At 46.0% G+C, this 23,859-nt stretch overlaps 1 protein-coding gene across 1 annotated transcript; it reads left to right on the forward strand.

The window, feature by feature from the left end:
- Positions 1 to 1,472: 1,472 nt before the first annotated feature.
- On the forward strand, positions 1,473 to 22,152 carry LOC127651091 (integrin alpha-L-like). The gene is given in 18 exon segments (XM_052136814.1): positions 1,473 to 1,600; positions 2,139 to 2,256; positions 2,579 to 2,673; positions 12,196 to 12,329; positions 12,699 to 12,841; positions 13,167 to 13,317; positions 14,921 to 15,056; positions 15,136 to 15,141; positions 15,143 to 15,207; positions 15,891 to 16,020; positions 16,131 to 16,273; positions 20,056 to 20,202; positions 20,281 to 20,478; positions 20,630 to 20,760; positions 20,890 to 21,038; positions 21,341 to 21,507; positions 21,592 to 21,714; positions 21,876 to 22,152. Coding segments are annotated over 18 exon segments (2,085 nt in total). The 5' UTR covers positions 1,473 to 1,566; the 3' UTR covers positions 21,891 to 22,152.
- Positions 22,153 to 23,859: the final 1,707 nt, after the last annotated feature.

The raw sequence follows: 23,859 nt of genomic DNA on the forward strand, positions 1-23,859 counted from the left end.
AACGTGATTAAATTACTATTACAGTTTGAAATTGTTTTTCAAAACTTATTAAACTACTTCAAAAAGAAATCTTCCATGTGCAGCAATGACAGCTTTACAGATCCTTCTTATTCTAGCTGTCAGTTTGTCCAGATACTCAGGTGACCTTTCACCTCACACTTCCTGTACCACTTGACCTTTCACCCCACACTTCCTGTACCACTTGACCTTTCACCTCACACTTCCTGTACCACTTGATCTTTCACCCCACACTTCCTGTAGCACTTGCCATAGATGTGTCTGTCTTGTCGGGCACTTCTCACGCACCTTACAGTCTAACTGATCCCACAAAAGCTCAGTGGGGTTTAGATCCATAACACTCTTTTCCAATTATCTGTTGTCCAATGTCTGTGTTTCTTTGCCCACTCGAACCTTTTTATTTTTGTTTTTCTGTTTCAAAAGTGGCTTTTTCTTTGCAATTCTTCCCATAAGACCTCCTGAGTCTTTACTGTTGTACATGAAACTGGTGTTGAGCGGGTAGAATTCAATGAAGCTGTCAGCGGAGGACATGTGAGGCGTCTATTTCTCAAACTAGAGACTCTGATGTACTTATCCTCTTGTTTAGTTGCACATCTGGTCTTCCACATCTCTTTCTGTCCTTGTTAGAGACAGTTGTGCTTTGTCTTTGAAGACTGTAGTGACACCTTTGTATGAAATCTTCAGTTTTTTGGCAATTTCAAGCATTGTATCGCCTTCATTCCTCAAAACATTGATTGACTGATGAGTTTCTAGAGAAAGCTGTTTCTTTATTGCCATTTTTGACCTAATATTGACCTTAAGACACGCCAGTCTATTGCATACTGTGGCAACTCAAAAAACAAACACAAAGACAATGTTAAGCTTATTTTAATGATCCAACTGTGTTTGATATAATGCAAGTGATTTCTATAATACAATTTATCATGATTACTGAAGGATAAAGTGTTGGAGTGATGCTGCTGTCTAGATTTGATCAAAAATGACTTTTTTCAAACAGTAATGGTGCTGTTTCTTACATCAGTGATGTCCTGACTATACTCTGTGATCAGTTGAATGCCACTTTGGTGAATTAAAGTACCAATTTCCTTCCAAAACAACAAAATCTGTACATTATTCCAAACGTTTGGCTGCCAGTGTATATATAGGAATGTTGTCAGTGAAACAATGATGGCAATTTGATACAGTATCATGATACTACTGCGTGAATACAATATTCATATAGCACAGTATTTATATGTTTCTTCAAAGTACAACAAAGAAACCCATGGTACAATCATGCCCATAAAACTAAAGTATTGTTATTGTACTTATTTTGTAAATGAGGTCAAATAGCCGTAACACTTTCTGCTCACTCCATATTCTGTACATGCCTCACAGCCAATAGAAAAGTCAGATCAAAAAGAAAGTAAGAGTTCCTCCTATTATTGCATTGTTAGGTGGGGTGGGTGGTGGGCTTTCCCTTTATGTAACAAGCTCAACAAGTTTTTGAACAAAAACACGTTCTGTGTGAACGCCCCTCACACTTCTCCAGTAGATGGACAGATGAACATGGAGACATTGACAGTGCTGTTGTTTATTTGGGGTAAGACACTCTCAAGGCAAATATTACTGCACCGTCTGTATGTAAATATATCTGTGTGTGTTGTAAAGTCTTTGGAAGTGGGTGTGTTGGCATGCCGTCAGGAATTCATGAGTGCAATACTCCAGGGCGTAGAACACGGGGGACAATTTTAATAAAACCAAAGTTCATCCCCGCACTTTTTCACAGGGCAAATGTGTTTACGCTGTGTCTGTCATACAGCAAATGTCTAAATGTGTAAATGCAAAAGTTCAAATTCACTGGTCATTCATGCAATTAATGCAATTAAAATGTTTAATCGATTGAAACATATAAATCCTATATATTTATGTTCATGTTGCGTTAATCATTCTGTCCTCACCTTTGAAATGACTGCTACACCGCTGTCTATATACATGCTAAGAGTTTCATTAGATGATTCATGTCCGTTCAGTTTAGATAGAAACATATGGACTCATTTAGATGCTGATGTCACAACTCTCTCCTAAAACCTCAAATGACACTCAACAGTTGTTTGTGCATTTTTCTCTCTCTGTTCTAGTGTTCACAGTGTCGAAGGCCTTTAATATTGATATAGAGAATCCACTGAGCTTTACTGGGAAACATGAAGATTTCTTCGGTTACAGCGTTTATCAGTACGAGTCTGAACATGGAAAACAGTGAGTGTAGACACATGCTTTTCATAAGATCATTTACTAAACCCAAACCCTGGCACAAATCTGTTGACATTATTAGATTAAACATGATATGGCTGATTTATGAGACTTTTCAATGATGTCCACTTTAAATATCCTAAGAAGTCTTTTTTTTACTATATTTGTGAGAACAGCAAAAACAAAAAGGCATTTAGAAGTACAGCTAAACCTGTGCAGCAATTTATTTGCACACACTCATGCATTATATTTAATTGTAATCTATTCAGGATCGGGTTCATATATGATTTGTTATTTTTGGATGATTGATGCTGTGTTGGTTTTGCAGGATCATTGTTGGTGCCCCGTTTGGAAGAAATTCATCTGGAGACATGTACACCTGCAGCACAGATCTGTTACACTGCACGCTACTGGCCAGTCCAGGTACACATCTGTCACTCTCCCTACACACCTGTATTGATGCAATAAGCAGTCGAAAAATGTAAGTTTTTTGTTGTTACAGATGATGAGTAAACCTTTTTGTCTCACATAACTTTTAGCGGTAATAAATTACATTTTCATTTTCAACAGTATTATAGTGAAATAAATAATAATATTTAGGAATGTCCTGGTTACTTTCGTATCCTCCATTCCCTGATGGAAGGAACGAGACGTGTCAATATAGTGTTACTAGGGGTCGCCCTTGGGAGCCCCAAACACCTCTGATCTTTGAGAAAAGGCCAATGGGAATTGGCGAGTTGAATTTGAATGTCACTCCTCTGGACTTACGGGTATAAAAGGAGCTGGCTCGCAACCACTCATTCAGGTTTTTTGCTGAGGAGCTGAGACAGGGTCCCGGCCATTTCAGTGTGTAGTTCAGTGTTGTGTCAGGAGGGACATAACGTCTCATTCCCTCCATCAGGAACAGAGGTTACGAAAGTAACCAGGACGTTCCTTATCCATCACTCACTCAATGTTGTTTCAATGTAGAGACACTAGGGGTCCCTATATGAAATGCGAAAACTAGCAGAACTGTGTTACGTGGACTGGCGGTGCGAGACGAGCAAACCATTGCGTGTCTCGTAGCCAGCGCACCTGGCCATCACATAACCTCCCCATCCATGCTCCTACGAGCATTGTACATTCCCCCGCACCACGGGGACAAGTCGACTGCAAAAAATGGGGACAGGCCAGCCGTGGCCTCTTCTCTTCTTATTGTCTCCTCAAAAATGAATGGAAATCATTCAGCTGGGGGATATAAGTGTCAGCGTGGGGGGTCGATTCCCAAGGTGAAGACACTGCAGAGACCACAGCCTGCCCAAAGGGGAGGCAATTGTGTGGAAATATATCACATGGTCTTACCGAGACTTGTCGGCAGTGTCGCATGTGGAGAAGTACCCGTGGTAGGTCCTACCCAGAGGTAAACTGGTGGCAGAGGGAGACTCTACCCAAGGAAGATGCAGGTTTACCAACGGGGAAACCGTCTCACGGAAGATACATCACACGGGGTTACAAAGAGGCAACCAGCGCATGTGGAGCACCTACCCCATTACAGGGCTTATTAGCACACATACTGGGCCATCATCACATTTCTCTGTGAATCTGCCTACCAGAGGGCTAAGGAGGAAGGATGTCCAGGGCCCACGGTCTCATGAACACTGCTGGGGGTTCAAAAGCGTACGTCTCCCCCTCCAGGATTGGAAAGGCGCTATACGCAAGTGGTATACCTGGCCAGTTGTCCCGCAAACGTACCTGTTTGTACCTAACAACACACAGGACGAACCGGCCCAACCTGGAGATTGTGGAACCTTGCAAAGGTATTGGGTGTTGCCCAGCCCGCTGTTCTACCGATGTCTACTAAAGAGGCGCCATTGGTCAGGGCCAAGGGGCCACCACACTCCTGGTGGAGTGTGCCCGAAGCCCCAAGGGGGGCGGCACGTCCTGGGCATGGTATGTCATAGTGATGGCATCCACGACCCAGTGGGCAATCCTCTGTTTGGAGAAAGCGCTCCCATTCCGTTGTCTTCCGAAGCAGACAAAGAGCTGTTCGGAGCATCTAAAGCTCTGCATGTGATCCAAGTAGATGCACAAAGCATGCACCGGACACAGCATTGAAAAGGCCTCCTCCTGGGGCAGATTCGCTTGCAGGTTCCCCACCTGATCCCTAAACGGGGTCGTTGGGCATATAGCTCGGTCGGGGCCTCAGGAAAATGTGAAAGTATACCGGACTGAACTCCAGGCACGTGTCGCTGACAGAGAACCCCTGCAGGTCCCCTAACCTCTTGATGCATGTGAGCTCAGTCAGGAGGGCAGTCTTCAAGAGACCACCTTTTGCTCAACTAACTCCAGGGTTCAAACGGGGCTCCCCGCAGGCCCCACATCCTTTCCTTGTTACAATGAAGTACATTTACATTTTACATTTATGCATTTGGCAGATGCTTTTATCCAAAGCGACTTACAGAGCCCTTATTACAGGGACAATCCCCCCAGAGCAACCTGGAGTTAAGTGCCTTGCTCAAGGACACAATGGTGGTGGCTGTGGGGCTCGAACCAGCGTCATTCTGATTACCAGATTACCAGTTATGTGCTTAGACCACTACACCACCACCCTTCTTCATCTCAGGCTGGAGTGACAGCCTCTACTGCGTCGTTCCGCAGAAGGGTCGCGATCTCGGCACACAGGGCAGCGGCATTCTTGCCCTGCAGTTGAGGTAAAATGGATGCAGCTGAACCCGGGCAGGTGCCTGGTGAACTGAATCATATAGCCGAGTTTGACAGTCCCGGTCAGCTATCTTGGGGAGCAAAAGCCATCCCCCCCAATCTCCGGATGAGGGGGACCAAGGAGACAATAGCGTTGTACGAACTGGCAGGTGGGGCCTTGTGGCGGGGCAGAGACGGAGGCACCACTTTGAGGGGACTCGGACCCTGAACTTGTGGCCATGCTGAGTCTGGGGACATAGAAGCACTTACCTGGCTCTGGGTAACCACCATAGGACCCATCAGCAAAGGGGGAGGAGGGAACCGTCCTCATAATCCATCACAACCACCCGGACGTGGGTGTGTTGTGCCACTGCTGGGCGCACAGGGGCGGGGGGCCCGCCTCCACAGCGTCATGCCTGCCATAAATGCGTGATGTCCAACGATCGCAATAATGACTGCCATAAACACTGGATTTGTGACCCAGGAAATGAGGAAGCCACTTCTTTTCTGAAAAGTTGGGTACCGCAGCCTTTCAGGCATGTGGCGAATCAAAGAAAAGGCAACAAAGGATTCTCCTCCCAGCCCTCCACCGGGGGATGGAGTGGTCTGCTTACCGTATCTAGGCCTGCAGCGGGCTCTCCACGTACCTGGATCACCCATCTCAGGGGCGCCTAGAAGCCTTCCTTGGGTTCTTGGCGGCGGCCATGAGATGGGTTGGCGTCTGTGTCCTGTCGAGGGCTCTATGCCGGGTTGCGGCAGAGCCAGTGCCGTTGCTGCAGAGGGATGCCACTGGCGATGAGCAGACGGGGTGTGGGATATTGATCTGCTCCGGGTCAATGTATACCCTTGTGCAGTTCTCTCCTCACCTTGGCTTGGTGCACTTGCAGAAGAGCCATGGCATGCGGAGGTAGCCTGTCCAGCGGCACCATAGGGCTTAGTCGCCAGTGACGATGTAAACCTAAAGGCCCTGGACGGGTGTTTCGGGCAGTTCTGCCAGTTTGTGGTGCTTTGCTGGCACAGGTGCACCGCAACTGCATTTTCCACCTGGGAAATTGCCGAGTACCCCCTGGCAGCCCCACCATCGAGAGTAGTGAGAGCGGAGGAGCTCAGAGATTGGGTCTGGGCATTGAAAGTTGCCCGCCATGACAATGTGAGCTCCTCAAGCACCTCCGGGAAGAAAGGGACCATGGTGACATCACTACATTGAAACAACTTTGAGTGAGTGACAGATAGGGAACTGTATCTAAAATTATTAAGGGACAATACATTAATGCTAATAATACAGACTGGACAAAAAGTAAAAGTAAAAAAAAAATTTGTGTTCAAACTTTGCATGCCAAGCGGTTGAGGGACAACATACTGTATGCCCCATGAATTTTCCAATTTACCAGGGACAAAAAAACAACATGTTTTTCATTTCAATATATTATTCATTTCAGTTGAAAAGTTCCGCAGCCTCCTTTTCAAATGGTTACCAGTTAGAACAAAATGAAAGAAAGGTTAATAACATTCTTTTAAAAATGACATTACTTTGCGCTAATGGGTGGGTGAAATACCAATCACAGTGTTGCCAGATCTCACAAGAGAAACAAGCAACATGGTCTATAAAAACAAGCCCAAAATAAGCCACTTACCTTACCAAAATATGATTAAAAAAAGCAATAAATTATTTCTGGTGTGGTGGATTTATCAGCATAGAATCTGTATGAATGCATCATCTCTGACATGGAAACAACTGAGAACTGTACATTTATCTCTAATAATGTTTTCATTGTATCTGGATTAGCTGTGCATGTATATGTAATAATTATATAAAGTTGTTAAAGTTCTTCATTCACAGAATGCAACATCCACAATGGGCAAAGAAATGTGTGATGCAACAGTTTCCTTCAGTATCAAAGCACATGCTTCTTTTTCGGGCAACATGAAGTGATTGTAGTTCCAGAAATGTTCTGTGATAAACCCTTTGGCCTTTAGTTTCATGAAAGTTAAATTAACCAGTTATAACCAGTTACCAGCTTTTAGAAATAACATTTTCACTCCAGAACAATTGAAAATCACTTTGTTCTGGTTTTTGGTTTAGCTCTACTAAAAATTTCATTTGTTAAAATTCATTTTGTTTCTTGAACCTTTTTAGTCTGAGATTTTTAGTATTTACAGTAGATACACATTTAAAAATATATACAATGTTTCATCATCCAATGAGCTATCAGCTCATTAACATAAATGTATAGTATCAAATTAATTATAATAAATAATTTCATATATACTGTATATATTCAATATTATAATAGTTATGTCCATTAATGTTAAATAATACATACAAATAAACCATGTGTCTGTTACTCTCAGAGGAACAGGACAACAGAGGTGATGAACCCAAATGCAGATTTATTAAGGGATACAAACAAAACACGGGTATAAATGGAAAACAAAACTGGATATCAAAACAAAGGTGAAGTCAAACAAATTAATAACTTAACTCAAACATTGTAGATTATCTTCAGGGAAAGTCAAAAGGATGAGTGTTACACATGTGAGTCCAAACGAGACTACACAGAGATTTGGAGCTAGAGGGGAGTATTTATATTGTCTTTGATGAGGTGACTGATGGAGATCAGGTGAGTGTAATCAATACTCGGGAGAGTTGGAGCAGGGAAGAGAGGGAGCAGAGTCTGATGAGGGCCTGACAGTACCCACCTCCATGGACGGCACCCGAAGCCCAAAATGAAGAGGATGATGCCGAATGCCAGGGAGGAACCAATTGATGATCAGGAGGCCTGGGAGGTGGCCACAAGGCAGGGACAGGGTCAGGAGGCCTAGGATGAGAATCAGGGGGCAAGGAGATTGTTGGCGGAGGGTCAGGAAGTTTAGGAGGAGGATCAGGTTTGTTGACTGCCATGGAAGGCTTGGAGGAATGTGAGGAGGATTTAAGAGGTTGAGCCCAATGAGACTCAGGAGGTGAACCCATAGGAGACGTAGACATAGGAGGCAGAGCTGGAGATCCTAGAAACCAGGGTGGAGCCGGAGGCTCTGAGGACCGAGGCGTAACTGGTGGACCGGAGAACCAAGGCGTAGCCAGGTGACCGACAGACCAAGGTGGAGCTGGAGGGACGAGGAACCCCGGTGGAGGCGACAGGCTGGAGGACCAATTTGGAGCCGAGGATCAGCAAGGCGGAGTCGGAACGGCTAACAGTTCTTTTCATCTTTAATGCCACAGAGAACTGGCTGATCAGGAGGAGGAAGAAGCAGCTAATGTCCTGGGCAGGACCAGCAGAGGACGAATGTCCATCATGCTGGATGGAACCAGGGGAGCAGAAGGGCTGGACGGAACCAGCGGAGGAGGAAGGGTATTCGGGGTGGGCACAAGGACAGGAAACAGCTCCAGATCTAACAGTTCAGCAAGCGCTGGCTCTGGGACGGACGAGGCTTGCAATGCTGGTTCTGGGATGGACGGGGCTTCAAGAACTGGCTCGTTGACCATGGCAGGCATGAGTGTTGGCTCGTTGGCTGTGACTGGTCTGGGACATGAGGCCATGGAAGCCCTGCAGGATGGAGCTATATTCAAACCTTGTTGATGGCGGATAATTAGCGCTGGTTCATTCCAATGGCTGGCTGAGGCTAACATGCGGAAGCATAGGGAGTACTCAGGGACTGAAAACTTTCCCTGATTAAAATGGCTAAGTTGCTCACCGGCGTGGAAATCCCCGCGAATAGATCGAATACCTCCTAGAAGTGCGTTGTGAAAGCCCCAAAGGATTGCATAATGGAGCTTCCCTGTTTCAACATTGCATCTCCCCATTGAAGAGCCTTTCCGGTGAGGTGGGAGATGATAAAAGTGATCTTTGAGCAATCATTATTGAATCGCTGGGGTTGTGTCTAGAACACCAAGGAACACTGTAGAAGAAAACCTCTGCAATCTTCTGCTAAGCCAGATAAATTTGCCTGTGATGCCTTTGGGCTGATTAATGTTGGAAGAGATGGAGAAGAGGAGCTGTTGCGGATGCTGTAGAATCTGTGAAGGCATCCGGTATGGATGATTAGGTGATGGGTGGAATATTCACTAGTCTTTCCAGGAGGCACCGCATTTCATCAAGCATACTTTCGTGTCACTGGAGATGATGTTCAAGTTCGGTTAAGGCTCGATGTGAGACGTTGCTTCTGCTGGGTTCATTCTGGGTTCATTCTCTCAATGGTCTATTCTTCTGTTCTGCTTAGAGGAACAGAACAACAGAGGTGATGAACCCAAATGCAGATTTAATAAGGGATACAAACAAAAAATGTGTATATAGGGAGAACAGAACTGGATATCAAAACAAAGGTGAAACAAGCTAATAACTTAACCAGCTGTGTGCCAGTGCATCTGCCCCGCGGGGAGCCTCTGTTTGGGCGTACCAGAGCGGGCAGTGGGAGGTTTCTTGGGAGGCAAACAGGTCTACCTGGGCCTTGCCGAACCGCTCCCAAATCAGCTGGACTGACTGGGGGTGAAGCCTTCACTCTCCACTGGGTGAAGACTGGCAAGTGTTGTCGTGACAGCGCGTCCGCTATCACATTGAGGTCGCCGGGGATGTGAGTGGCACGCAGAGACTTGAGTCGCTGCTGGCTCCAAAGGAGGAGACGACGGGCGAGTCGTGACATATGATGGGAGTGTACGCCACCTTGGTGATTTATGTACGCCACCACTGCGGTGCTGTCTGACCTGACTAGGACATGTTTGTCCCGAAATAATGGGAGGAACTTCCTCTGGTCAAAGAAAACAGTCAGCAACACTAGGCAGTTAATGTGCCAGCGCAGCGGGCCCCTTTCCAACGGCCCGCGGCTGCGTGCCTGTTGCACACGGCGCCCCAACCCGATCTGGAGGCGTCGGTCGTGACCAGGACGCGTCGGGACACCTGCTGCAAGGGTACTCCTGTACGTAGAAAGCAGAGGTCTGTCCAGGGTTTGAGTGTCTGGCGGCAGGCGGTGGTGATCATCACATGGTGTGTGCCGCGCCGCCATGCTCGTCTCAGGACTCGAGTCTGAAGCCAGTGCTGAAGTGGTCTCACATGCATCAACCCCAGTGGCGCGACCGCCGCGGAGGACGCCATATGCCCCAGGAGCCTTTGGAAAAGTTTTAAAGGGACCATAGTCCCTGGCTTGAAGGAAGCGAGGCATTTCATCACTGACTGTGCATGCACGTTGGTGAGACGTGCTGACATTGAGACTGAGTCTAACTCCATACCGAGAAAAGAGATGCTCTGAACTATGGTGAGCTTGCTCTTTTCCCAGTTGACCTGAAGCCCCAAACGGCTGAGGTGCCTGAGCACCTGGTCTCTGTGTGCGCATAGTAACTCTCGCGAGTGGGCCAGGATGAGCCAGTCGTCGAGGTAGTTGAGTATACGGATGCCGGCTTCTCGGAGCGGGGCAAGGGCTGCCTCTGTGACTTTCCTGAAGACGCGAGGGGACAGAGACAGGCTGAAGGGGAGGACTTTGTACTGATACGCCTGGCCGGCGAACCGTAGGAAGGGTCGGTGTCGTGGCAAAATGGAGACGTGAAAGTACGCATCCCTCAGGTCTACCGCTGCGAACCAATCTAGATGCCGGACGCCAGTCAGAATCTGTTTCTGCGTGAGCATTTTGAACGGGAGTTTCAGCAGAGCCCGGTTGAAAACTCGCAGGTCCAAGATCGGTCGTAAGCCGCCGCCTTTCTTGGGTACAATGAAGGGCTGTAGAAACCTGTCTTCATTTCGGTTGGAGGGACAGGCTCTATCGCGTCTTTGAGTAAAATAGTAGCGATTTCCGTGCACAGGGAACTGGCATGCTCGCCGTGTACTGCGGAAAAACGGACGCCCGCGAAGTGGGGCGGAGGCCTGGCAAACTGAATTGCGTAACCGAGTGGAATGGTCCGGTGCAGCCAGCGTGACGGGTTGCGCATTGAAAGCCACGCCTCTAGTTTGGGAGACAGGGGCATTCAGGAAGCGAGTCTAAGTTCAAACATAGGTGATGTTCCTGGACCACAAGCGTGGCCATCGCCTGCCAGAGTGACTGCTCTGTGACCTTCGTCGCTCTCAGGGTGAGGTCGGTCGCTGAGCGCAGTTCCTGCAGCACATCGGGATCAGGGCCACCCCTGTGCATGTTTCTGAGCCTTGGCCTGGTGGACTTGCAGGAGGACCATGGCGTGCAGGGCGGAAGCGGCGCGTCCAGCAGCGCTGTAGGCCTTCGCGGTCAGCGAGGATGTTGTCCTACAGGGCCTGGAGGGGAGTACAGGGCGGCCCCGCCAGGTGATAGGGCTTCCGGGGCAAAGGTGTAGCGCAACTGCCCTATCCACCTGGGGAATCGCCGTGTACCCGTGGCGCATTCCGCCTTCGAGGGTGGCGAGAGCGGATGAGCGGGTGGCACTTTGACGAGAGGAGAGGGGCCCTCTCCACGATGACGTCAGCTCATCATGCACTTCCGGGAAAAACGGGACCTGGGGGGGGCGAGGCTGTGAGCTTTCTGTTGAAAGCAAGCCGCGAACGCAACGTTGTCATGGTCATGTTCTCGCAGTAAGAACATGAGCCATCCACAAACGCAGCCTCGGTGTGATCGCTGCCCAGACACACGAGACAACGCCTGTGGCCATCTGAAGCGGAGAGCACTCTACCGCATCCAGGAACAACACAGGTGTGGAAAGGCATCTTGAGAAAGACGCGTCCTGAAAAGGATGTTCAACGTCGCTGTGTTTTGCTCTTTTAGAGGATATTACTCTTATAAATAAAATAACTCTTTTATAAAAACTCTTTCGAGTTTTATCTGCGCTGTCGAAGCGCCCAGGGGCAACAATGCACAGCCAGGAAAAGAGAAAGCCGTCAAATCCAACAGCATGCAGATCATCAGAGGAATACACGGAAACTGGTGTGTGTAACTCGAAGCAGAATGCATACACGACTATCGGCTCCGAATAAATTTTCTGAATGATCTCCCGTATTTGCCCGCTTAAATACCCATATGTCCGGGGGCGGGGTATGCAAATACTGTTCATTGGCCTTTTCTCATAAGTCAGAGGCTTATTTCAGCACTCAAGAGAGACCCCTAGTGTCGCTTCTCCGACACAACGTCTCGTTCCCTCCATCGGGGAATGGAGGTTACATACGTAACCTAGACGATTTCACACATACACACACACACAAAAAAACACGCACACACACACACTCACACACATTTTATATCAGGAATCCTTTGGAAAAGTAATTATTTTTTGTTCATTTTAATTTGAATAATAAAATGCATTTCCTGATTTTTCTGCAGAATGCACAAATGTGGTGAATGTGGATGTGGTGTTTCTGTTCGACGGATCCAATAGTATGAAATCTATGGAGTTTGATATGAACAAACCCTTCATAAAAGACATTATGAGAAGTTTTTCAAATTCATCCATAAAGGTAAAGAATGATTCATGACTGTGAGCTCACAACACACAAGTTCTGTGCAACAGACCTTTAAAGAACATCACAGTATTACACGTCGAAAACACTACAGTAATGCACGGTACTTTAACTGAACACCAAAATCAGCCCCTTACTTCTTCCATTTGCATATATGCATTGTGTAAATACAGTAGAAGTGCAGATATGTTTAATGTACAGAAGCTCTGAAACACAAGGTGAAAAACAATCTCATGTGTTTCCAGTGGGGAAAAACACATTTCAGAGAGGACGGATCCATTTAAAATAATTATAATAATGTCACCTTGCGGTTCAGGGCTTTTGTAGTAATGATATTAACAGTTTGTGCTGTACTTGTATGATCAGTTTGCTGCAGTTCAGTTTTCTAGCAGAAGTCGGACAGTGTTTGACTTCAATGACTTTCTGAACAACACAGCTGAAGAAAAACTTAATAAAGAGCCTCAGATGTCGACTTTGACAAACACACACTCTGCAATCAACTATGTTTTGTGAGTCCATCCTTTTTTTTTTGTCCCACTACAAGAAGTTTCCATTTGTTAAAGGGACAGTTCACCCAAAAATGTAACTTCTCTCATCATTTACTCGCCCTCATGCATCCCAGACGTGGTTGACTTTCTTTCTTCTGCTGAACACTCATTAAGATTTTTAGAAGAATATTTCAGCTCTGTAGGTCCATACATAGGGTGACCAGATTCCTGCTTGTGGATATGCACCTTTAACAAGATGTTAATGTTGTGGGGAATACTTGATTTATGATCCAACATGAGTTCAGCTGTTTGTTTTTGTGTCAGTGTTGTTTTATTGGTTCCACAGAAGTAACCTCTTCAATAATCAATCATCTGGAGCAGATCTGAAAGCTACAAAAGTTCTGCTGATTATCACAGATGGAGACCCTACTGATAGGGATACTAAGAATATCCTCAAAAGCTGTGATGAACAAAATATCCTCCGCTTTGTTATTGGGGTGAGTCCTTAAACATGAATTCTGCATCTATGCAAAGACTTATTAATAAGCATAATAACTCTTCATAAGGATGTCCCAAACCTGTATTCTGTTATTTACTCTGTTGAAGACGAGAAGAAACTCTTTCCATACAATGACAGTTCACAGTGACCATGTTTGTCAAGTCTCAAAAATGACAAAATAGCATAAAACTAGTCCGGAAGACATGTGTGCTATATTTCATGTCTTCTAAAGCCGTAAGACTAAAGTCATTATTCACTAATAATCTCCCTCCAGCGAGATGTTAATTTGAGAACAAGATCAGTCAGATTTTTTAACCGAATCAACTTTGTAAGAACCGGTTGTAACGCAGTTCAATGAAAAGGAGGAGGCGAGAACCGGCTTGATAATATAAATAATAGTTTAAAAAGAAACTTAAATAAAAGACAAAAACACACACATGACGGACATGTCCGTAAACTATCACTCTCTCCCGCACAATCCTCCGCAGTCGGCCTTTATCCCTCTCGGATGCTTGATTTGCCTGATAAGGGACCGGGTGTGTATAATCACGACCCAGCCCCGCCCTCCACCCTGCCACATTCCTCCCTCGTTCTCTCAGGCTGGGGAGCCCCAGGCATGACGTACACTCCCCCCCTTAGCCCCGGGCCTTTAGCCCCGTCTGCCGGGAGGTCATTCCTGTCCACCTGGATGAGGGAGGGAACAAGGGGAGGGAAACAGAAATAATTAAATAGGGGGTACTTCCTGTAACAATGTAGTACCCCCCCAAAAAACACTGTAAAATTTAAACCAGAGGGAAAAGGCCAACGCGGAGCGGCAGTGAGAGAGAGAGAGGCGAGAGAGACTCGCCAGTTCTCAGATACGCCGCAGCTTGTTCCTCGGCCACTCCTCCACCCTCTAACGGGCGGATCGGAGGCAATCCTCCAGCCCCTGGCGGACGGAACTCCCCGCCACGTTCTCGGTGAACAAAAGGGGTCTCCCCCGCCCCTAGCAGCGGTTCTCCCGCTCCAGGCAGTCGGCAGCGAGCCCCTCCCCGCTCGCGGTCGGCTGTCTCAGACCCCGGCGCGTTTCAGCGGCTGGTAGGGGCCCCGACAGCTCCAGGTGGTCGGTTAGGAGCCCCTTCTCCACTCGCGGTTGGCGGCCGTTCTTCCGCATCCAGGCGGCCGGGCTCCTCGTCCCACGGCAGATGGCCGCGGCTGCACCGTTGGAGTGGAAGGTAGTGGTGTGAACTCTACTACGGCGTATCCCTCCTCCTTCCCGAATTTCCGGCTTGACGACATAAATAATATTTTAATGATTCACTTAAACAAAAGACAAACATGACGGACATGTCTGTAAACGATCTCTCTCTCCCTCTCACAATCCTCCGCAGTCAGCCTTTATCCCTCTCAGGGGCTTGATTAGCCTGATAAGAGACCGGGTGTGTAGAATCACGACCCGGCCCCGCCCTCCTCCCTGCCACAGCGGTTTATTCTGTAAACAAATCAGACTGAATCAATCAGAAAATAGGGAAGTTTGTGAAAAAAAAATACAAATAATTCACAATATTTTTAACGTTGAGAATATTACATTGCGTAACACATTTAAATCTTCTGTTTGTCAGGTTGGAAATATTGATCTGAAGAAACTCACTAGTCTGGCTTCAGTACCAAAACAAAACAACACATTCTACATTCAAGATTACGCTGGACTCAATGGAATTATTGACGACCTGAAAAACAAGATCAACAGCGTTGAAGGTGCAATCTAAATTAATATTTGAAGTACAAGTACAATCACTGTAAGTTTTACCTGTTGAAGGATCTGCTTTGGTTTCAGGGTCACTGAGCTCTCACCTCAGACAGACAGAATGAGATATCTTCGAGAGGATTCAGTGTGGTCTCCAACAAGGTACGAGATTATTATTATTTCTGTTATTCCAGTATTTCATATTGAGTTGCAAATATGAAAAATTACTGAACCTGCTCGAATGACCACACAGTAACTCATAAACACCTGGGCTGAAAGATCTGGCAACCCATCAACTTTATGTTTATATTTGCTTGAATATGTGGCCCCCACAGCAAGGCCCCCTCAATAGGGCCCTGTGTCTATGAGGGCCCCCAGCCAGCTTATAGGACCCTTTTGCCTTCCTGTTTCTAATAAAACTCTTTAAAAATGTGAGTTTACTGACTATTGTTTCATATAGCCTTTATAGGGTTAAGCTTTGTGCTTTGTATGAAAAGTGCTTTCGAACAAATATATTTATTATACTGTTCACTGCTATAACTGCATTTCTCCCCAATAAAAAAATAACAGGGAAAAGAAGATATTGAGATTTTATTTTGTGTGGTACAAAAGTACTGACCTAGAAAAGGTGTGCAGTTATACAGAAATCTTACTGTCCCCCGAGAAATATTCACTGGAGTAAAAAGTGTTACAACTAGCCCTGGTAAATATATATATATATATATATACTGTATATATACTGTATATATATACTGTATATATACACACATACAAACTGTGTATGTGTGGTACCATTAACCAGTCACAGCTAAGAGTAAAAGGTGATTTTGATGTTTTTTTCTCAGGACTCTGTGATTGTGGGTTCGGTTGGATCTAATGAACAGTGTGGAGTTCTGTATGAAGTGACTGATTCGGGATCTGGATTCAGAAAGACAGAGATTAAAGATGCAGCTCTCAGTAAAGACTCTTACATGGGTGTGTTCATGTTTCATTGTGTCTTTTGTTTAAGTTTTATTTAATTTAATTTTAATGTTAGGGTTAGTAACGTAACCCTAGTGCTTTTGACCAGTGCTGATGTTGTTCAGGTTACTCTACTGTGGTGGGACACAGAGGTGACGTGTCTCTTCTGTTCTCTGGGGGTCCGTCCTTTGAAGACAGGGGTCTGGTGACCCTCTTCACTAACACTGAAAATACATGGCGAGTGACGGGGAGAATCACGGGAGAACAGGTCAGTGATAGTACAGTTTACAGTCTGCACTGACACTCAGACACATTTACACATGGTTATTGTTTTAGACCCTGTGAACTACATTAGCAATAACATTAACATGACATTAGATACATATTTTTTTATCCAAGATGGCGGCGGTAGCACGCAGCGGCCACTCCGGATCCAAAATGGTGCTATTTTTGTTACTTAGCCTAACTTTTACAGCACATGGACATCAGAGCAACCGGTGTTCGTGTTTACCATCGCCAGACACTGCTCAAATATAAGACTCATGCAACAACCAAGCTGCATGATGATCTGCAAGAGAAGCTACGCGACCTCGGCTTGTTGCGGAGACCAGGCCTCCAGTCCTCGGCGTCGCCTGATGCCGGTGGTCGGGGAGAGGAAGCGAAGCGGCAAGAGGGCGGGGGTCCATGCTAGGCTAAAACAAACCCTAGCCGGCCGGCTCTCCCGTCTATCCTGCTCTCCATAGGCGAAATCGCTGGGAGTCGGGGGTCAGGACCCCCATCTGAGGGTTGTCCCCCTAAAATATCATTAAAATATGTGTATTGTAAATAATAGAATGATATATTCTTAAAATAATTGTTTATTAAATAAAATGATACAAATGCAAACGGGCAACAACAAAAAAAACCTTGGTGTCCCCTTCAAAAATTGCTCTTGAGAATTGTTATGTTTATTGTCCCCCCCAACATTTTGATGAAATTTTCGCCCCTGCTGCTCTCAAATGTTCGCTCCCTGGATAATAAACTGGACTGCATCCGACTCCAGCAGACTACGTAGCGTGAGTTTAGAGACTGCTGTGCCTTTGTTTTCACAGAGACGTGGCTCAGCGACAGTGTTCGGACGCCGCTATTCAGCTAGACGGGCTCGCCTCGCTTCGTGCCGACAGAAATACAGCTCTCTGCGGTAAGACTCGTGGTGGTGGCTTGTGTGTTTACATCAACACGGAATGGTGCAAGAACTCTATGCTAGTCTCTAGCTACTGCTCATCGCTGGTGGAGCTTGTGACTGTTAGATGCAGACCTTTTTATTTATCACGGGAATTCACCACTGTTATCATAACCAGAGTTTACATTCCCCCCAGCGCTAACGTGAAGGAAGCGCTCTGTGAAGTGTATGGGGCTATTAGCGAACTGCAGAACGCTCACCCTGACGGACTGTTTATTGTCGCCGGAGATTTCAACCATGCGAATCTCAAGACAGTGCTCCCTAAATTCCATCAGTATGTGGACTTTGCAACGAAAGGTGGAACACGCTTGATCTTGTTTACACAAACATCCCAGGCGCTTACTGGGCAGAGCCCCGCCCCCACCTTGGCTGCTCAGACCACATATCTGTTATGCTAATTCCAGCATACAGTCCGCTCGTCAGGCACACAAAACCGCTCCAGAAGCAGGTGAAAACCTGCAGGAGCCATCTCTGCGCTTCAGGACTGTTTTGAGTGTACTGACTGGCACATGTTAAGGGAGGCTGCAACATATGGCGACTCTACCAACTTGGAGGAATACACAGCATCAGTGACCAGCTACATCAGCAATTGCATTGATGACGTCACTTTCTCCAAGACCATCACCACACGCCTCAACCAGAAGCCGTGGATGACTGCAGAGGACCCGAGACTCGCCTTCAGAGCAGGCAACAAGGTGGCCCTAAGAACAGCGAGGGCCAAACTGTTCCGGCCATCAGAGAGGTAAAGCGCACACGCCCAGAGAATCCACAGTCACTTCCAGGACAGCAGCGACATGCAGCACATGTAGCAGTGCATCCAGGCCATCTCCAACTACAGAACAACATCTGTTGCCTGTGACAAAGATGCCTCCCTTCCAGATGCACTGAACGACATCTACGCTAGGTTTGAAGTGTAGAACGACATGGTGGTGAGGAAGACCACCCCTCTCCCAATGACCAGGTGCTCTGTCTTACCACAGCTGATGTGAGGAAAACTCTACGTAGAGTCAATCCACGGAAATCTGCTGGACCAGACAACATTCCTGGCAGAGTGCTCAGAGGATGTGCAGACCAGCTGGCAGATGTTCTTACTGACATCTTCAACATCTCTCTGAGCAGTGCCGTTGTTCCAATGTGCTTCAAGTCCACCACCATCGTCCCCATGCCAAAGAAGTCTTCAGTATCCTGCCTCAATGACTACCGCCCTGTTGCACTTACACCCATCATCATGAAGTGCTTCGAGAGGCTCATCATGAGGCACATTAAGACCCAGCTGCCCCCTAACTAGACCCACTGCAGTTCGAGTATCGTCCAAACCGTCCAAACTGACGACGCCATCGCCACCACCCTCCATCTGGCCTTCACCCACCTAGACAATAAGGACTCATACGCTCGAATGCTGTTCATAGACTTCAGCTCAGCATTCAACACAATAATTCCTCAGCACCTGATTGGAAAGCTGAACCTACTGGGCCTGGACACCTCCCTCTGCAACTGGATCCTGGACTTCCTGATTGAGAGACCTCAGTCAGTCCGGATCGGGAACAGCATCTCCAACACCACCACACTGAGCACTGGGGCCCCCAGGGCCACTTCTGTTCACTCTGCTGACTCACGACTGTGCAGCATTGCACAGCTCGAACCACATCATCAAGTTCGCCAATGACACCGACCGTGGTGGGTCTCATCAGCAAGAACGACGAGTCAGCATACAGAGAGGAGGTGCAGCGGCTAACGGACTGGTGTAGAGCCAACAACCTGTCCCTGAATGTAGACAAAACAAAAGAGATGGTTGTTGACTTTAGGAGAGCACAAGGTGAACACTCTCCGCTGAACATCGATGGCTCCTCTGTGGAGATCGTCAAGAGCACCAAATTCCTTGGTGTTCACCTGGTGGAGAACCTCACCTGGTCCCTCAACACCAGCTCTATTACCAAGAAAGCCCAGCAGCGTCTCTAATTTCTCCGAAGGCTGAGGAAAGCACATCTCCCACCCCCATCCTCACTACATTCTATAGAGGGACTATTGAGAGCATCCTGAGCAGCTGCATCACTGCCTGGTTTGGGACATTTCGGACATTTCAGACCGCAAAGCCCTGCAGAGGATAGTGAGGACAGCTGAGAAGATCATCGGGTCTCTCTTCCCTCCATCAAAGACATTTACAGAAAACACTGTATCCATAAAGCAACCAGCATTGTGGACTGACCCCACACACCTCTCACACAACCTCTTCACCCTCCTGCCGTCTGGCAACAGGTACAGAAGCATTTGGGCCCACACAGCCAGACTGTGTAACAGCTTCTTCCCCAAGCCATCAGACTCCTCAACACTCAGAGACTGGTTTGACACACACACACACCTGTACACCATCCAACTTTAGCACATGTCCAGAGTTGCACTTTAATTCATTGTCACTTTACCTGGCTGATACCTCAATAACTGCTGTGTCCATAGAACACTATTTCATAGTATGCTATGTTTATATTTGGCATTTTTTTTTAGAAAGTGTCATCTTTTTGCACTATTCATTACAAATGTGTACTGGGCTGCACTGCACTGTCTCTTACTGTGTCTATTTTCTGTTCCTTTTAGTAATTTATTGTACGGTCCCAGTACTGTTTTGCACTACGTGCACTTTATGTCGTATTATTATTTAGTCTGTGTAGTTTCATGTGGTCCTGTGTTTGTCCTATGTTGTTATATGTAGCACCATGGTCCTGGAGGAACGTTGTCTCATTTCGCTGTGTACTGTACTAACTGTATATGGTCGAACGACAATAAAAACCACTCGACTTGACTTGATATTATGCTCATTTTGTGATTTTTAGATTGGATCATATTTTGGAGCATCTTTAAGTTTGTTAGATGTCGACTTGGATGGAAACACAGATTTTCTCCTTGTCGGAGCGCCATTGTTTTCCCAGCCTCATCCGAGGAGAGAAGGACGTATGTACGTTTACGCTTTAACGGAGCAGGTACTTACAGTTTCACCTCTCTCAGCAGCTGCTCATGTTGGTTTATGTCATCATTCATCATTCTTGTTCTGTCTGTAGTTCATTCTGCAGCAGATTCTCACTGTGAGCGAGTCAACAACTGGCAGGTTTGCTGCATCGTTGGCGTCACTAAAGGACCTGAATGGAGACAGTGTGCCGGATGTAGCTGTTGGGGCGCCACTGGAGGATGAATGGGGAGTTGTTTACATTTACCTCGGCGAGAGGAAACACGGCATCCACCCGACACGTACTCCTCAGGTCAGAGGAACACGAGCTTTAATGCACAGCTGAACAAAACTAACCAGCAGAACAAACTTGTGTGTATAAAATGCCGAAAATATCATCAGCTCAGTAGAAAATCAATGGAAAGTCTCCACTATGACAGAAAAACATGTGTCTGTGTGTTTAGCGGATTCCAGCACAGTCAGTTCTTCCTGGGATACATCAGTTTGGAGTGTCTCTATCAGGTCAGATGGACATGAGCGATGATAATCTGCCTGATATTGTAGTCGGAGCTCAAGGAGCGATCGTACTGCTGAAGTAGGACTTTTCACAACACTATTATAAATGAAATATTCACTTTCAACATCAGTTGAAATAACAAAATCAATCCGTGTGTCTACTTGATACTGTTAGTTATTCACTAATTTATCTTCATCTTTATCTCAGAGCTCGGCCGGTGATATCTGTATCTTCACAACTGAGTTGCAACCCGCATGAAATCAGTCTAAAGGACTTTGAATGTCCGAGTGCTGATGTGTTTCTCGCATTTAACCTCACTTCTTGTTTCAATGTGACGGAGAGGACCATTAGCACAGGTAATGTTACGCTATTATAGTTCATACATTTGACTTCTATTTCATTTTCAATTGTTCCATTAAGTTGAAGCCAACATACTGACATACTGTTTTTTGAGAAACCCTAATCCAAAATTTCTAAAACGGACTCCTTCTAGAGCTTTAAAGCTACATTCACCAAACTTGGTGCAGACCTTCAGATTGTTCTGGAATAGTGTGCTTTGACTTTTTTAACTGATCGAACTTACGGTTTTCGCACTGCAGGTGATCAAAACAATGGAAAACTCACTGTAATGATGTCTTACCTCTTTCATCTCTCTCAGGATCAGTAATACGGAGTCTGAATGTAACGATCAACCTATACTTGGATGATTTAACAAAAACAAGTCGAGCATTCTTTGATCCAAATCATTCATCATCTAGAACTCTGCAGAGGTTCATTCTGCTGGATGATGATTTTTCCTGTTTCACCTTCCCAATCTTCATGCCAGTATGTGTTGTCTATCACAGCTTGAGCTTTTAAAACTCTACACGATCACATCAGCTTCAATTTGAGATATTCCGTTTGTTTTAGCGATGTGTTGCAGACACACTGTCTCCTCTGAAGATACGGATGAATTTCTGGCAAACTCGGATGATGGTGGGACACTCAATGGCTGTTCTTGATATCGACAGCAGGACAGAAGAGAATGCTGAGGTGAACTGCGATTCATATAAATGTATCAATTTTATAAAGTTTTTAATTGTTATAAACTGTCAGGGCAGTATACAGATACAGTATAATTATATATTAATAAATTAATATTATTATGGCCCAGTCAGTGTGGTACCCATGTGTTTTCTTTTCTTTCTTTGCAGGTTCAGTTGATGTGATTGTGTCGTGGTTTGTGCGCACATGAGCCTTGTTGCGGTGACCGATTTAAACGCTGTGCTTCTGCTAGTTGTGGTTGCTGCTTAGGCCATCTGCCAGCCCCCATTTCAATTTTGGCTGTTGTTTTTATTGAGCATCCATACACTCACTGATACAACACTTCACGTTCATACATTTATATACATGACTGACTGACACAACTGATTACTGCTGTTCTGATTATGTTGCCGTTGCTTTGTGTTAATAAATACTTTTTCTAGATTACCAATTTGTGTTGCTTTCCCTTTATGCTGCATCTTGGAGCCAGGTTTAACAATATTTATTGTGTTATCTAATGTTAATATAATGTTTATTTATTATTATAAGCAGGGTGCAATGCATTACTAAGTAATTAATTACTGTAATTCAATTTCTTTCCCTTCTGTCACTCACTCAACGTTGTCTCAAACTTTGAGAAAAAGCCAATGAGAATTGGGGAGTGGAATTTGTGGGTATAAAAGCGGAGCTGGAATGCATACACTGATTCAGATTTTTCTTCAGAGCCGAGTGTTTGGGTGTCAGCTTTGACAGCGCTACTAAGGGAATATATGTCTGCGAGATACCCGAAAGCCTTCCGGGTCCAGGAGAATGTTTGTGAGATGGGGCGTGCGCTTCCTGCGGGGCGTTGAGGAAGCGTGCTTTGTCCACGTCCTGTATCTCGACCAGTTTCAGCCACAGATGTCGTTCCTGAACCATCGCCTGCCCGAGTGTCCACGCTGTGACCTTCGTGGCCCTGAGGGCGAGGTCGGACGCTGAGCGCAGTTCCTGCAACACGTCGGGGTCAGGACTACCCAAGTGCCTTGGTCTGATGAACTTGGCATGCAAGGCTGAAGCGGCCTGTCCGGTGGCACTGTAGACTTTGGAGGTAAGTGACGACATCATCCTACAGACCTTGGAGGGATCACTGGGCGATCCCGCCAGATGGCGGCGTTCTCGGGACACAGGTGTAGAAAGGAATCGGGCCGGGGTGTTGGCTGTGAGCGGCGACAGACCCGAGGAACCAATCGCTGTGACACCTGTGACCGTCAGGAGTGGAGAGAACTCGACCGCATCCAGGAAATACACAAGGGCGGCAGGGCATCTTTAGAAAGACACGTATTGCTCTTTTAGAGAAATAAAATCTTTTAGAAAAATAAACGAAATTAAAACCTCTGGCGAAGTGCCCAGGGGCAAAGCTGCACTGCTGTGCAGAGAAGGAGAAAGACATTGATATGTGCCATAAATCCAACAGCATACATTCTTGCAGAGATGAAGTGAACAGTCTTGTAAATGCATCTCACTGATCACACAACCGCTCGGCTCCGAAGTAAAATTCTGAATGGACAGACGCATTTACCTCCCTTTATACCCGTTTATCCGGGGGCTGGAAATGCAAATTCTGTCAGCCAATATTTCCTTTTCTCAAGTTCACAGATTTGCGAGGCTCTCAAGAGACCCCTAGTGTTGCTTCTTCGACACAACGTTGAAGTGAGCGACAGACGGGGAACCAAAATTTGTACGTTTGTACAGCTTATGCACATGCGCATTCTTGAGTTGATTGACAGGTGATGTCAGTATCTAAAAGGTGCAAACCACACAAACCTATATACCAGCGTATGATATATCATCACTTCCTAGTAAATGTTTTGAAACAGAGACTGCAGCCAGAATATACTTCTTTATCCCTTGCCTGTACATGTGTCTGAAATTGTGGCATGTAAATACTTTAAAATATGCCAGATATTTGCAAAATTAACAAGTGAAAAAGAAAATGTTGTTTAATAAATGTCTAATCAAATTACCCTCTAGAGAGCTCACTCCAAAAACTTGCCTATATTTCAGATTTACACATTTCAGTTTTATAACAAAATTCTATGAAATTTAATGACAAAATGAAATGAATAAAACCTTACGGATGTAACCTACGTTCCCTGATGGAGGGATCGAGACGTT

The sequence above is a fragment of the Xyrauchen texanus genome, chromosome 10, assembly GCF_025860055.1.
Source record: "Xyrauchen texanus isolate HMW12.3.18 chromosome 10, RBS_HiC_50CHRs, whole genome shotgun sequence".
Taxonomy (NCBI): Eukaryota; Metazoa; Chordata; class Actinopteri; order Cypriniformes; family Catostomidae; genus Xyrauchen; species Xyrauchen texanus.